The sequence below is a fragment of the Aethina tumida genome, chromosome 5 (genome assembly GCF_024364675.1).
Source record: "Aethina tumida isolate Nest 87 chromosome 5, icAetTumi1.1, whole genome shotgun sequence".
NCBI lineage: Eukaryota > Metazoa > Arthropoda > Insecta > Coleoptera > Nitidulidae > Aethina > Aethina tumida.
The window spans coordinates 11,023,184-11,040,941 of NC_065439.1; the positions used below are offsets into that span (position 1 = coordinate 11,023,184).

General features: G+C 26.2%; 1 protein-coding gene across 4 annotated transcripts in view; it reads right to left on the bottom strand.

Annotated features, from left to right (window-relative positions):
- Nucleotides 1-17,758, bottom strand: part of LOC109598141 (inositol-trisphosphate 3-kinase homolog) — a 60,042-nt gene that overhangs the window by 31,225 nt on the left and 11,059 nt on the right. The window contains exon 1 of one of the 4 annotated variants that reach the window (XM_049967199.1): nt 12,861-13,004. The exons of 2 other annotated variants lie outside the window; for them this stretch is intronic. In XM_049967199.1, the coding sequence (XP_049823156.1) occupies nt 12,861-12,917 (57 nt within the window). In that variant the 5' untranslated portion in view covers nt 12,918-13,004. Of the gene's footprint in view, nt 1-3,230; nt 3,324-12,860; nt 13,005-17,758 lie in introns of those variants that run through there. One more of the 4 variants, XM_020013982.2, reaches the window with a different exon arrangement.

The window sequence follows — 17,758 nt, forward strand, 5'->3', positions numbered from 1 at the left end:
TAATTAAAAAAAAAAATCGGGGATGCCTTCGTTATACACTTGACTTTAAATGATTGAAAATGAGCGATCTGTAGTCATGAGGTTAAATTTAATCTGGTTAACAGTGATGGGATTTTATATGTAAGGTGACCTATTCATAAACAGTAACATAACCCAAAGTTTACCATACTCGGGCGACCGATCGGTAATGGTATGGAGCTGCTTTTCGGGATTTGGAAAGGGTCCTCTGTTTTGAATCGTTTTATATATATAAAGAAATATTGAGGAACAAAATGGTACCATATACAGATAAAAATATGTCACGAAAACATTATTTTCAACAAGATAATGACCTGAAGCACACTTCAAAATATTTGAGCAGTCGCTTTTAAGCGAAATAATGTTATGAACTGGCCATGTCAATTTCCCAATCTAAACTCCATTGAAAACTTATTGGAGATAGTGAACAACAAAATAAGACACAAAGAGTATAATAATCAGCGAGATTTATTCACGGTTCAGCAAGAGGCCTGGCAAAATATATATCCCAATATTATTAACCATCTGTTGCTTTCCATGAAAAAAAGGTGTTTGGAAGTTATTCATAATAATGGGAGAATAATTAAAGACGGTCCCAATAATTATTGTAAAATTTGAAAATTTAGAGACAGTAATTAATTATTGTGACGTAAAAATTATGGATGTAGAATTTATGAATAACTGAATTTAAACTTTTTTGGGACCATAACACATTTTATTTTTATATAAATTATAGTTAATTAAAGGTTAATCGGGTATTTACTGTAGTATGATTATTTATGAATGAAGAATATTTAACCGAACAGTAATTATTATTTTTACAATGTTAAAGTTGATTTTTTCGTTAGATTAGGTCATCCGTTTTTTATTATTAACATATTTTTGTAATTTGTATGTTTATTTTTATGTTTTGGCCAATTAGAGTTGTTTTGTCATATTATTATTTAAATAAATGAAAATTCAAGATTTCATAAATTAACAATATAATTTCAGCGTCAAAATTTTATCGATAGAAATTATATCACATATTTTTTTTAATTAAATCTTTTTTATTTAATTCAGTTACAATTAGTTACCCTTTTCAAATTCTTAAATTATTATTTATGTTTAGTTTTGTTATTGTTGATTAATTAAATATTTATTACAGCACACTTCAAAATATTTGAAGCAGTAGCTTTTAAGGGAATTGATTCATTTTATGAACAATTTCCAAACCTAAACTCCATTGAAAACTTATGGGAGATAATGAACAACAAAATAAGACACAATGAGTATAGTAATTGGCAAGATTTAGAACCGTGGTTCTACAAGGGGTATGGCAAAATATGAATCCAAATATTATTGACCATATATTGCTTTCCATGAAAAAAAGTTGTTTGGAAGTTATTCATAATAATGGGAATTTTACAATATATTAGTCTAGAATTAATTAAAATATTAATTACAAATTATTTATAGCAATAAAACTTTAAATGGCATAAGTCATTTGAAATGACAACAAATCAATTTCTCATATAAAAATTATAAACATAAATTATCATATGGTATAATTTTAAACTAAAAATACGACTTAATTACTGAGTGTTGTTAAAGCATCATTTAATTAATTCGTGATTAAAAGAAATAAACAATAAATTTTGACATAACTTTTGAATTTAAAAGTGATTTTTTTGTGTATTTATATTAGAGCAAATTTTTATATTTTTTAATAATTAACGTTTGCTGATTCAAATTTAATAGCTAAAAATGGATTTGTTTCACATCATCTAATGTACAAAAAAGGACAACAAGAAATAAAAGTGTTATGGTGACTTATGGTATCATTTATGTTTGCATATATATATATATATATATATATATATATATATATATATATATATATATATATATATATATATATATATATATGTATATAACCAATTTTAAAATTTCATGAGCAGATTAACCAGATTTTATTGTTTTGCTTTCGGCACAGATTAAAAAATCATCCTCACACTGCAATCGCAACCAACATCAATTTATTATATTATTTACATACAAAAATATTATATGTTATAATTTTATACGATAAATATGATTTAATTAGCGAGTGTTGCTGAAACATCATTTAATAAATTCGTGATTAAGAGAATTAAACAATAAATTTCAAATTGACTTTTAATTGGAGTCGTAAAATTAATTAATTTTTAGAGTAAAAGTACATTTTTTTAATAATTAATGTTTAATTAAGAAATCCGAGGACAAATTGAACAAACAGACCGCAAAAATCTAAAAGCGTATTAATATTTAAAAATAGACAGACGATTAAACAAAATACAAATAAGGCCGTGTTTACAATTGCATATTTTTAGACCACCCGCTTGTTTAATGGTATTTCATCCATAACGAACGAGTTAAATATAGATCTAATTGCGATTTTCTGCAATAAGGATGTCGATCCTTCAAACTTTTATTGATTGATTGGACGTGTCATTTAATATTTTAGGATATATCGTTCTGGTCATTGATTTTTTAATAACAATGTAGATAAATTCGGTTATATTAAATTGAATATATAAACAAATAAGCCATTAGACATTCAGAGTTAATAGGTAATTGGTAAAAGTGCGACGTGGTTTGAAATTCCATCGCGTCCTTTATTAATCCATTTCTTTCGGTTCGTATTCCGTTCAGGTTGTCGAAACGAAAACAACCGCACGATAATGGACATTTGAAATATTCAAATTTACGAATGCCTCCGAATAATTTACATTAGATTTGAAGGCAATGACGTCAATGCGTAACATTAAATACATCGTTCGCATCTTTTCATTTTTCGAAACGATTTTAAATATTTGTTCCATGCTAATTTTTAATTGTCGTTTTGTACAATGTCCGCAGTACGAATTATGCAAAAAGGTCGATAATTGGTTAATGTAGGTTATTAAATGAGTAATTTGTTTAAATTTACCTTGTACGTTAATTGGGAAATTTTATGTTTTTAACACTCAATTATTATTAAATTATATTCAGTTTTTTTAATTTTTGTTAAATCAAAATTTGTTGAAATTTTAACACAAAACATTCTTAATAATGAATGCCATAAAATTTGTTCAATTAGACAATAAACTAATTGAAATGAAAAGAATGTAACTAATAGAGAACGATAGTGCGTCAATTCTAATTCGTGCAGTGAATTCGAATGTGATTTTATCGGTTTAATATTTATTTACCTTGTAAGCATGCTGCAAAAATAACATTTTGACGACACAAAACCGAAACAGGAACACGATTTTAAGTGCACAAACTGAGTGATAAAAAGTGTGAACTTTTTTAATACGAAAAAATTCAACTGAAGCCTAATATTGATTTGTCAACACACGATTGATCGATGATTAATGACCGGGAAAATTATGAATAATATAATGTAATAATTAGATTTGTCAATTGAGTCCATGCCTCTTGGAATTCCATGTTGACGCATCTAGAAACGCATCTGGAAAATACTATTAATGTTTTTAACAGATGTATAAGTTGATACAGTGTGTACGTTACAATAGGTGTCATAAATTTTAAATAAAATTGTTTAAATACTTGTTTTCAATATGTGTTTATATTTCAAGAAATCTATTATTAATCTGTGAAAACACTGAATATCCGTGAAAACATGTTTGCGGACCAATATTCCAGAAAGCTTCAACGATCCTTTTATAACAGGAAAACCGCATCCTCTTTCGCTTCGCGATTAATTTATTTTGTTATTTTTGAACGCTGAAAGCCGCACATTGTAATCAAAATCCAAGGTAATTGTTAATTAATCGGTTTGACGTCGGCTTCATTCATATGACTAACTGTTCTTTTTATTTTTTCTGTTATTGTCCGTTTTACATGTTTTTGACAAAAGTAGTTTGTTAAAACATTTGTTATTTTGCTTCGTTAAGTACATTACACAAATTTTGAGCAAAGTGCGAGAATAATTAAAGTTGGTCACAATAATTGTTGTAAAATTTGAAAATTTAAATATAATAATTAGAATTTATGAGTCAATGAATTTAAACTTCTTTTGGGACCATAACACATTTTGTTTTTATATAAATTATAGTTAATTAAAGGTTAATAATATATTAATATTTAACCGAACAGTAATTATTATTATTATTACAATGTTAAAATTGATTTTTTCGTTAGATTAGATCATCCGTTTTTCAAATCCTTAAATTATTATTTATGTTTAGTTTTGTTATTGTTGATTAATTTATTACAATGTTTTTATATCTTGTTTGTGAATGAAGAATTTTTAACTGTGGTTATTCTGTAATTATTTATTTTTATAATGAATTATGTGGATTTTTTCATTATATTGGAGCATAATTTTTATTTATTAACATATTTTTCTTCTTTATATGTTTATGTGTTGTTTATACTGTTTTTAAATGTTCTGTTATATTATTATTCAAATTATTATAATGTGTGAAATTTTCAAATTTCCTAAGTTAACAGTATAATTTTGGCTTGAAAACTTTAATTTCTATTGTCATATAATTTTTAAATTAAATCTTAATAAGACATTAAAAATTCGTTTATTTTCACTGACCACAGTAAATTATTGACTTTTCAAATATAATAGTTTCATCATCAAAATATTTTAATGAATTATTATACTATTTGTTAGATTTTATTTGTGAATGAAAGATTTTTAACCGTGTTTAATATGTAATTAATTATTTATATAATATTTTTAGTGGGTTTTTCTTTACATGTTTACTACTACTATTCAAATTAATTCTCTACAATACCAAATTCTTTTTATTTTATGGATATAATTTATTAAAATTGTGGTAAATTAATGTTAATTGGATATTAAATTTAAATTTGTAAATTAATATTACGTAGTTTATTTGATTTTTTCGTAATTTTATTTTAGATAAACATAATTATAAAAATTAAAGATATTTTTAGAAATATTGAATAATTAAGTTTATATTTTCTAGACGTTTATTAATTATATTAAATTATTTTTAACGTTCCTGTATATTCAAAAGCGCTTAAACATTTCCTTGACAATTTCCATCGATCACAGTTTATATTTTTCTGTTTACGAACACCCAAACAAATTCCGGAGGGAACATCTGGCTAATAAAATGTCATTAATTGCATCTGTCAGTTGTAAAGCGATTCTCAAACATACTAACCGTCCGTTCGTAAATATTTACACGAAGAAAATTGTGCGAAACGAATTAAGCGCGTTTTAATTAATATTAATTCAAATTCTATTCGACCACATGTTTAGATCACGATCAAATTGTTTTGTTCACTTTCGCCACTATTTATGTAACCAGGAAATTAAATAAATATTAAAATAAAATGCGAAAAATGTCGTGTTATCGGACAAACACAAGAATCGGCACGGTTAATTTAGCCTTAAGTAGTTATACAAGGCAGACATGAAGTCTAGCATTATTAATTTATAACATAAAAAAACGGTTGTAACGTTTGACCTCATATCAATTTATGAGTTCCTGAATTTCAGCATCGTCCGTACGAATTTCCAATCGGTTTTTATTGGATATAGATAGATTCGCGGTATTTTAATCGATGACTTCGCCATTATAATGTGTCACAATTTAAATTATTAAACGGTGATGATCGTAATAGTTCAACGTATCCGGAATCGACTAATTTGAATATGTATCTGAAGAACGGCGAAGGCGTTTAGAATATTTTATTTTATTTATAGAAATGCAACAGATACGTCATTTAAAATAAAATATGAGGCAACAACGTAAATGGGACATAATAATCATTTTTCGCCATTATCTTAAAACAAATAGCGATTCATAAAAGTTTGGCAACTCATTGACGCACAAACACAATATTTTGATAACTTTCAACAATACACATTTTGTTTGAAACCATCGAAAACAACAAGAAAATACAAAAACATTATTGTTAACAACTATAAGATCAACGATATTAATGAAAAACCGAGATCAAAAGAAATTTTTAGTGGGAAAATGGCATAAACAAAGAGATTTATCCTTGCGTCAATGCTATTTATTATCAGAACAAAAATACGATTCGTATGATTTATTGGGACAAATATAAACATTCGATTGATGTTTTCATTTTTTTCATTGGTGTGCGTTTTGTGCCACACAAAAGTACGTCAATCAATCGTATTGCGCATAATTTTGCATAAAAAGTATCACAAATTAGACTAAAAATAGCGAAAATATTCCCCACTAATGAATAACGTTCTGATTGGTCAGTGGAAATGATTCGATTCGTTTCAAAATAAAGATTAGATTGATTTGTAAATTATTCTAAACACACATTTTCTGAAGTACAATATTTATAGATATGTTACTGATTTTCCATTTAATTTATACTCCAATACGTTATTATCTGCAGAAGCTTACGGATTTGAATATGTCTTATTTTAGAAAGACCATTTTGCATAAACGGTGATAAGTTATTGAAATTCAAATTCTACCTGTATATAAAGTATTCAGTTTTTTTAGGAATACAAGATTTATATCGAGAAGTCTTACTTCGAACATTTTTCTATACGTATACGTATAATATTTTGATCTTGTGCATTGAGATAATAATCCTGTTGTCCTATTGAACCCTATTGAATTTGGCCAATATATCTGAAGTTTCAGTTAAAGCACATAACAAATAAAGTATACGAGAAACATAATAAAGTCACTATTTCAGGAAAATAAAGCCACCTGGTACTTCAATATTTAAAATCATGATATTCGGTAATATCTTAAAATACTTAAAAAATCCATTAACAATTACAAATTATCCATAAAATTTTACTTCTGTAATTCAGAGCTGCTTGTAAGTTATTGAAATTCAAATTCTGTCTGTATATAAAGTATTCAGTTTTTTATAAATACAAGATTTATATCGAGAGGATTTATTTCGAACATTTTTCTTACAGACTAAATTGAACGTATACGTATATTTGATCTTGTGCATTGAGATAATAATCCTATTGAATTTGGCCAATATGCCTTTCAGACATGACCATGATGTTTCAGTTAAAGCACATAACATGTAATATATACAAGAAACAGAATAAAGTCACTATTTCAGGAAAATAAAGCATGTACCACTTTGTACTTCAATATTCAAAATCGTAACTTTCGACAATATCTTAAAATACTTAAAAAAACATTAACAATTACAAATTAGGTATAAAATTTTACTACTGAATTTTTTGGTAAACTAGTGTCAATATTGAATCTGATGCAACAAATTGTGCTAACTGGTGTATTTTTTATCTGACACGTTTAGGAACTTGTGCAAATGAGACAATGTTTTTATGATTTATCATTTTCATTCCAGATTAATTGTACCATAAAAATAGTCCTTTGACGCATTTCAGAAGCGATTTTGTAACACGATTTGCCTCACATTGAACTTTGTCAACGGTTTTTTTATTAATTTTTAATTATCTCCTTATAATTTATGGAAATACCGAAGATCACTAAGTGTGTAATAATTATTCTATAATTAATTCGGTAGGTTTTTTTAGATTAACCACGAAAAAGGTGATTAAGCACTCTCTTTGTTGTAGTTCTCAATTACTGTCGTGTGTGTGAAAATGATTTGCGAAATGACTATTAATAATCAATTGAGACGTCAATATTTATAAATAAGTATCGATACCATTAATAGAATTTGTCGCAATAATCGATCAATCATTCGTTTTTCATTTCACAATTATGATACAAACACCAAAACAAACCAGGTAAATTGTTTATCTCTTTTATCGGTGATTTATTACAATTATATTAATTATTTGTTGATAAAGTGAAATTGCAACGGTGGTTAAATATTTGTTTGTGACATTGATAACTGGGTCAACGTTTATTACGTTTAACTTAATTAACCTTCTGGCACTTTGTTCGAGTGTTTTGATTACCTGATCGGAAATTTCCATAATTAACTGATGCAAATTAAATTAAACAAAAACTGGCGCATCCACCATTTTTCGAACGGCGCTTAATTGCGTAATAATTTTTAAAGATTATTATGTGTGTATTTCTAATCATTGATTACATAAATTTACGACACTGTTTATCAACTTATTCAGATATGAAACCTATGTCAAAATATTTAAATTAAAGATAAATAAATATGCATTAGTGTTTGCGTTTAATTAAGTGCATTAAAGCGATAATGTTGTTTTAACCATATTTTTATTTCATTTTTTTGAACTGTAAACAACTGGATAAGATATTGCAAAGAGGATAAAAACGCGTTAATTATTAATTATTTCACGCGCGTACATTTTTTTCTCTAATTCCAAAACACACACAAACAATATTGTCTATTAATAAAATTAAAAACAGTTATTAGAACAAACAGATAAAGTTTTGCATAGTGTGGTCGGTTTGACGTCAAACTAAAGATACGCCCAAACGGATATCAACAATGATATTCACATGTGGGCGTATCGTGTGTGTGTGAAGGTGTGTGCAAATCAAACGGGATCATCTCGTTTAATTGGCCGTTCGTCCTCACACCCCCGCGCAAAGCGGAAACGACGACGGCCAGATAAAACAATTATTATTAAAAGAAAGTACTAACAAAAACACTTTTAAGTTGTGAAGGACAATTATATGCAGTGTCCTTACACCGACAATGTTTAACTGAATATTCAGGGTAATACACTGCATTTTATTTTTCTTAAAAACTACTATATAAATACTTTTGTTAGCACATTTTCCTTCGAAGTTTTTAATGAATATTAAAAGTATTGCACCGATTATATTTAATTGTGGAATCAGCGAACCAATATAGGACGATCCTCAATAAAACTTGAATGAAATTCACAAAAAATCAATTTCAGTATGTACCATTATTGTATATTCCGTAAATCTTACCAAAAAATAATAATTTAAATACATTGTCGTCGCTTCCACGAACAACCAAAGTTGTCGTACGAATTAATATAATTACAAATCAGTAATAAGGATTTGTTATCCTCTGAAACTAAATGACGTAGATTCTAGATAATAAACATCACCTAATTGTTAGATACATAAAACTCTAACTAACTTATTTCTTGGGAACAACTGGAATGAAATTTGTTTTCAGCATCAAACCTATAATCTAAAAATTATGATAAGGAAAAAGTTAAAAATAATAGATTTAGATTCCGTACTTCAATATACCTCCTTGTACCAACCAGTTTCATTAATCTGTTTTAAAATAAGAAATAAATAATCGAAAAATGTTACTTAAAAAGGAAAAACATTTAATTGATTATTTTGATAAATCTTTGTAATATATTATTTTGAATTTAGTTTTAATTTTTAAAACCAAATAGAAAAAACTGATCATTCTGATATATGAAAAGAAATATTTTTTTTATTTATTTATTTTTTAACAAACGATTAAAACTGTCTCAGACATTTTTTCATTAGACACCTACTCAAGTGGAATCTACATTTTACTTTGTCCTAAAAATATCTGAAAAAATAAAACTATCCAAAAAGATATAAATTGTGTTGATATTAAATTATCTTTAGATATAATATATAACAAAATTTCTGGTAAATTTGATGATAATATTGTAGAATATGAAACCAAACTATAAATTTAATTTATCCACATATCACCAAAGTTTAAGGATATATACCTTTTTTGAGGTAATTAACTTATTTTACTTAAAAAAGTGCCTATAAAAAGTTAAATTAATATTTAAACATTTATGATTTTAAAATATCACACTTTGAATACTAAAATCAAAATTTTGAATTTGAAAAAGTTAACAACAGCCGATTTAGATTCCGCACTTCAAAAGACTTTCTTATACCAACCAGTTTCATTAATTTATTTCAAAATAAGAATTAAATGACAAAAAATTATTGCCAACTTAAAAAGGAAAAACATGAATCTTTGTAATATATTATTTTTAATCTAGTTTTAATTTTTAAAACCAGATAGATAAACTAATTATACTGAAATATGAAAAGAAATAATTTTTTTATTTATTTATTTTTTAACAAACTATTAAAATTTACTCAGGCATTTTTTCATTGCACACCTACTTAAGTGGAAACTACATTTTACTTTATCCTTAAAATGTCTGAAAAAGATATAAATTCTATTAATATTAATTATCTTAGATAACTTTTAATATATAACGAAATTTCTGGTAATATTGTTGAATATAAAACAAAATGAGTGTAACTGATTATTTTGTTTATGTTTTTAAAAACTAAATTTTATTTTAATAAGTTTATGATATAATTACTAATTTTTAACAAATTATCAGTGGTTCTCAACTTTCATATTTGGCAGTATACATCAAAATTATATATTTGTGGAAAGCTTAATTTCTATGAGTTTAATTTATCCACATACGATCATCAAAGTTTAAGATTATATGTCTTTTGGAAGTAAATAAGTTATTTTATTTAAAAAAGTAACTGTGAAATTAAATTAATGTTGTAAAATTGTTATGCTTTTGAAATTTCACACCTCGAATATTAAAATCAATAAATTTCAACCTTGCAAACGAACAAACAACCCAACCAAACCAAATGTGTCTAATGCGGCGGAAAAATTCACAAAAAATCAATTTGTTTGAGCAATTAAGCATGGAATTGAAAACAAATCGACAACAAAGGTCGCGTTGTCTTTGGTGTGGTCGATTTTCGTGTTTTTTAATCGAAGGAAATTTCGTACCGTGTTAATTAATCCCAAAACTGATCCTGACGTCAACGTCTTTAATTGGCCAAGAACCAGACTGTAATTAGACTTAAAACTTTGATTGTTCTAATTGGACGCACTTCTCGCATAACTCACGTCGACTGGAACCGGCTTGTTTTTCCAATTATCCGCACTTGAAAATATTTATTTCGCATCAATTATTGTAAAAAGATACCTACAAACATACATATTGACGCAAAACGGGTGTATTTATAGATACGAACACTTGTCAGTGGTGCTGTGTTGCAAAAACGGTTAATTGGCTCATTAGACCCTTTTAGAAATGCGAGACTTCATTCCATTTGTGTCATTGTAAGTGCAAACGCTTTAAAGGGACCGTTTTTATTAGTTTGAGTCAGCGCCAACAGAAAAACATTCATTAATTTGTCACAATTGACAAATTTTTTCTGAGAATAAATCAATTAGAGCCATAAGAAGACAAAAATTGTGTAATTAAGATGTCGTATCTTTCTAAGCCTTTTACATGGGAATCACAACGAATATTCACTAGCGGGTTTACCAGAATTTCTTTAAATTAACCATATGCTAATATGACCTGATAAGCTTAATTTTTACCATGTGTGTGTTGTGAAAGATTAATAAAATGTTGCAAACGTAATTTGCTGGATTTTCCACAATAATTTCTTCAGAAAATTCACACGGTTCATGGATGATGGTTCTTTACCCATTTTATTATTTATGGTAAAACCTCAAACGAGATTTCTGCAAATACTTACAAACTAAATAAAAGTTTTATGAATTTACCTTTGACGCAGATTTTAGCCACATTATTGTTTATTTACGTGGGATTTTATGGTCTCAGTATTAAAGAATCATTTTCGATTGCGTGTCGAACCTGAACAAACACGAAATCTCAAACATTGTAAATAAACACACTTTGATTTTTCGTTACAAGTTAATATGTTTGTGGTAAGTTATTTTGTTTGGGTGTTTTTCGATGATTTTTTGGTATTCCGAATAAAATGTTTCAATAATATTTTGTTTTAAATAAGAAATGGAATATTTTGTGCAACACTAATTTACACGGAAAAACTCATTACAGGAAAGTGAACTTTCCAACAGTTAAATTTAGAAAAATCTACGAAAATCATACTTTTGAATATTGGTTTAAATGGTTGGACATATTGATCTGTAAAGGGGTATCGCCTAAACATAAAGACTACTATCTATCCGTTTAAAAAATACTACCGATGGAAAAGTGTTAGACAATTAAGAACATTGGCAGAAGGGAAAGTTTTTGGAAAATGATTACATACAAAATTTCCAATGTATGAAACCTCAAACTTCTCTATATATTTTCACCTTGAAAATTTGTTGTAGAATTCTGAACACACCTTTCAGAGATACTCACTAGAGCACATTCAATTTGGCCAATAAGTTTATGAATATTACCAATCCAGCTTTTAGCAAGTTAAATTATCTCTATTTAATATTGAGCCAACAAAAAAAATTAAAAAATTTAACATTTTAAGAATTCAAAATATTTAGTATCAACACAAAACAAACATTATTTTGAACAATGTTATAAATTGAATAAAAATTTAGAAGGAATATAACAAAACTATGGACTGAAATTCTTTATAAAAAACCATCAAACGGTAAAAGATTTATTTTTGTTAGTTTTATATTTATTCTACGTGTTTGAATATTTCTCATAACTCACGTTATGAAGACGTAGATTGGTTTGAAAAAATGTACCATAAATTGCAAAAATATATATATACTTTTTTGAGGAAATTTCCAAAATGGTGGCTAATTTCAAACTCCACAGAAAAATTTTACCCAGTTTCGGAGAATGCGTATGAAATAAACACAACAATGAATCTTACTTAAAATTTCTGCATATCAACACAAACACAACGAGTAAATAAAGATTGATACAAAATAATGATTTTTAAAATATTTGCAATTAAGACTGTTAATTTGTGAATAAAACGAAATTTGTACAATACTCCTTATCAGCTCCCATATGAATAATTAAATAATATTTAGTCGTACAAACGTCACATCGAATAAATTTCGATAAGGCGGATAATCGTGCACGCCCACCGAAACCAACTTACTTAATTACGGAAAACACAACGAAAAAATCACATCACATCTACCTTGAGTGCGTTCCGGCGCGTGTGCTTCATCTTCACGTCCGCGCACCAAACCAACATCACGACGAACGAACGTCCCTGCCCTCGGGGCGAAACACCCCGCAATGCGAGACAGAATCAAGAATGTAAAAAAAGTAGGAGACAGAACACGCGAGTTTCTTGCGGTCGCGTCGGTTTCGATTGCGAAACGCAAACCGGCCGCCAAACCGCCGACCACTCTTGCATTGACGTCAATGCAAAGTTTTCTTGCTTTTGAATGTTGTCTTTGGACTGAAAAAAACACGCTCTTTGGTCGCTGACTTTTTTTTTTTGGACGGCTAATCCGATGTTGGCTACAGATTTTATTAAGGTGATTATCTATTGAATATTTTTCTGATTAATTCATGTCCACTATTTCACCTATAGATTAGGTTTTTTTTGACGTTGAGAACAAATTTTTTATCGAAAATAATTTAACTGATTTGATCAAAAAGTAAATGACATTCTGTTAGCTTTTAAAATGAACTATACTATAAAGTTAATACCTTATTTAGGCATTTATTTAAATAAAAAATATTAAAAAATTTTAATATTTTTTATTATTTTTTATATTTTTTATTATTTTAGAATAGAAAAAAAAAATAACCTTTTGGTAATAATTTAATGGACAACATTATAAACATAATAAAAATGGTCTAAATCATCTAAATTTATATATACATCTAAAGAAATAATCTATTCAATATTATTTATTATTATATTTTTATATTATATTTATATTCTAGCTTTTTGGCAATAATTTAATGAAAAACGTTATAAACATAATAAAAAATAGTCTAAATCATCTAAATTTATATATACACCCAAAGAAATAATCTATTCAATATTATTTATTATTATATTTTTATATTATAGCTTTTTGGCAGTAATTTAATGAAAAACGTTATAAACATAATAAAAAATAATCTAAATCATCTAAATTAGTGCATACACCTAAAGAAATAATCTATTCAATATTATTTATTATTATATTTTTATAATATTACTTTAAGCTTATTATTATAGATTGATTTATTGTTATGAATAATTTTATTCATTTATGTATTTTTAAATAAAAAATAATCAATAATTTATTTTATTAAATAAATTCTAAGATACTTTAGTTATGCAATTTCATATTTGCATTGACAAAAGAAATATGGAATAGTTTCTTGACTATAATTTAGCAAAATTAATGAGAAATTTTGTCAAAAATTGTCTTGCCATATTTAAAAACAATTCATATGGCTGATTAGATGTGGAAACATTTAGGAAACAACAAAAAGATAATCTGTTCAGAACAAAATTTTTATTGAAATGTGTTACTTTGTCGTAGACAATGAAATACCATATGTGATATATATTTAATTCTTAAAATGAAATTGACAATCAACAGAAAAAAAATAATTTTTTCTATTAAGTTTATTCCTTAAATTTTAGAGTACGCAGTTTATATTTTAAAGTATAAAAAACAAAGAATTATTAAAAAAATTGATTTTCACAGAATAAAAACTTAAATAGGACCCAAATACAAACATTTTTCTAAAATTCTTGGGACTAATTTAGTTAAATTGCTCAAAAAAGTTCTAAGCATAATTAAAAATAATTTTCATAAATAATCTGACTAATAGTAAAATGGATACAGTTAAAAAGCTTGTCTTAACAATATTATTTACTTTGTTTATGCTTAATGTGTAATAGATTAATTTATTGACATAAAGAACAAAATTAAAAAAAAGAAAAAATAGATTGATCAAAAAAATGCATCCACCTATTTGTTCTTAAACTAGATTAGATTACAATTAATATTTTATTTTTGTATATTTTTAAAAAACACAATAATAATTTTTAATTTATTTTATTAATTAAGTTATAGAATACTTCTAAAACTGCTATAAAGTAGGATTTAAAGAATTAATAAACAAAATTTAGTATTTGTAGCGAGAAAAATAATTTAAAATAGTTTTTTGTTAATTAAACATAGTGTTAACATGAGTGGTTCAATTTGATATTCACTTTGAATACAATTAAAGAGATTATACAATCAATATTATTTGATGATTGGTTTATGCATAGTGGGACATTAATTTAATGATGCAAAAAAATCAGTTGAAAAAATCATGCTTTATGGTACTCAATAAAGTGTGTAATTCTTAAAATGATCTTGAATATTAACAGGAAACAAATTTTTTCTATTAATTTTATTCCTTAAATTTTAGAATGCGTAATATATGTTTTAAAGCATAAAAAACAAAGAATTATTAATAAAATTTACATACAAACAGTTTTCTAAAATTCTTGGGATTAATTTAGTTAAATTGCTCAAAAAATGTCTTCACACAATTAAAAACAATTTTCATAAAAATGAGTAATAGTCACATGAATACAGTTAAAGACCTTGTCTTTACAATATTATTTAATTTGTTTATGTTTAAAAAAAACTTTAAATTCACCAAACAAATATATGACATCCACCTATTAATTCTTAAACAAGACTCCAATTAATTTTTTATTAATTAAGTTACAGAATACTCCGCAGTGAGAAAAATAATCACATACAATCAATATTATTTGATTAGCTTATGCTTACTGAGGAATTAATTTATTGATGTTAATAAAATTAATTGAAAAAATGTTACTTATGGTACCCAATAAAGTGTGTAACATCTTCTTGAACTTTTAAAAGAAATATAAAACATTTTTTTATTAATTTTATTAGTTAAATTTTATAATATACAGTACAAAAAGAGTTTGATCCATCTGAATCCTGAAAGAGACATCATGTGCAATAGAGACAGTAAAGTCTCCCACTATGGGACAGACTTCTACTGCCTCTGTCATGCATGACGTCTCTCTCTGAATTCAGACGGGTCAAATGCTTTTCTTGATAATAATTTACCAAATGAATGAAATTTTAACCAAAAAATAAATAACTGAACTTTTGGATTAAGTCATGCATTTAGATGATTAATATACACAATTGGTACGATTTTCCTGTTCATGCTACATGTTGGTCCGTTTAGGAGGCAGATACGGGTAAAGTTGATCGGTTGTCCTTGCTTATTATCCCTATCGAACTAACAGGTAGCGGGTGATCAATGATGTATTGACAGATGGTGAATATTTGATCAATAACATATTGCTTAGTGGCTGATGACTGATAACATCATCATCTTGTAGTTATATTTAAAAAAAAATTGATTTATATTAATACGTACAATTAAAGATATCATTTATTGAATATTATTTTATTATTTTATATATTTATTTACTGATAACTAATAAATATTCTTGGCAATATTTTAGCCACGTTAATATATTGTATATTACATTAAATTTTAAAGTGGTTAATATATTTTTTAATTTTTACAAAGTAGAGAAAAACAAAGAAATATTAAATAAATTAATTATTCCATTAATTTGGCTAAACTATTTTTTTTTCAGTGCAAAAATAAATTTATTTAATATTTCTTTGTTTTTCACTCCTTTGTAAAAATTAAAAAAAATATTAACCACTTTAAAATTAAAATGTAATATACAATATATTAACTTGGCTAAAATATTGCCAAGAATGTTAGAAAATTATTATCTATATGAAAATTGATTTTAATTATGACTAGTAGCAACAATGTGCCCTAGCCTAACAATTATTTCATTAATTTGGCTAAACTATTTATTTTTTTTTTCAGTGCAAAAATAATTAGGCTAGAACACATTGTTGTTATTAGTCATAATTAAAATCAATTTTCATATAATTGATTGGATCTGGTATTCATTGAAGATAAAAAGAGATCAATATTAGTTTATGCTCAATATATAATAGATTAGTTTATTAGAAGCAGAGAAAATTTATTGTGGACCCAATTATAGACACTATACTCAATATTATTTGATTAGTTTAAGTTTTGAGTAATAAATTAGTTTATTTTCATTAATAATTTTGTTTATTATTAAAAAATCCTATTGTAAGTTGATAAAAAATGTATGACATCCTATTAGTTCTTAAATTGAACTAGATACTTATATTTTTAAATATTAGTAGTATTTGAAATGTTTTAGAATAGTTTATTATTTAAAATTTCTATAAGAAGTATTCAAAAACAAATTATAATTAATCAAATTTGATCTCTGCACAAATAATACAGACATAAAACAATTTCTTCAGAAAATCTTGTGATTGTGACTGTAATATTCAAGTTAATGAAGACATTCACTCGAACAAGTAACATCGTGTAGTAATCCCAGTTTCCCAGAAAATTTTTACCACAATTGACGTCAATAGAATGGGGGGTGTGTGCTCCGGAAATGCCAAAAGCATAACCAGTAACCACCAAAAATTATATGGATATCATTGCATTAACATAGTAATGAAAAAGGGTCGAGGCGTAAACGAAACATAAAATGTTTATTGCGGTTGTGTATGATCGTGTTCTAATTGTGGAGATGTGATTAAAGCGACCTTGAAAGACAACGCAATTGTTTCCTGTTTGTTGGCTCAGCTGAACACGTTGCCCAATCGATGATTTTCTTATTACAAAATGTTTAATCCCCAGGAATGAATATAATTATGAAAGCACACGATGTGTTTTTTTTTCGTAAATTGTCAATAAATATGTTATGATGGAATAATTTACATAAAATAGGAAAGGGAAAATTTTCAAGTGGTGCGTAATTTTGGAAAACAACAACATTCCAGAATTTTAATGTTTAGTGACTAATCCCGTACTAGTTTCGCATTCTAATTTCATGCGGCTTGAATATGGAACAACTGAATTTGTGCATGTGTGATTCACCGATCAGATCAATCAATATTTCACTCTAATTTATGATAAAACATAGCGTCCGTTGACATGCCGATTGACGTCAACGGTGGAACAAAACAT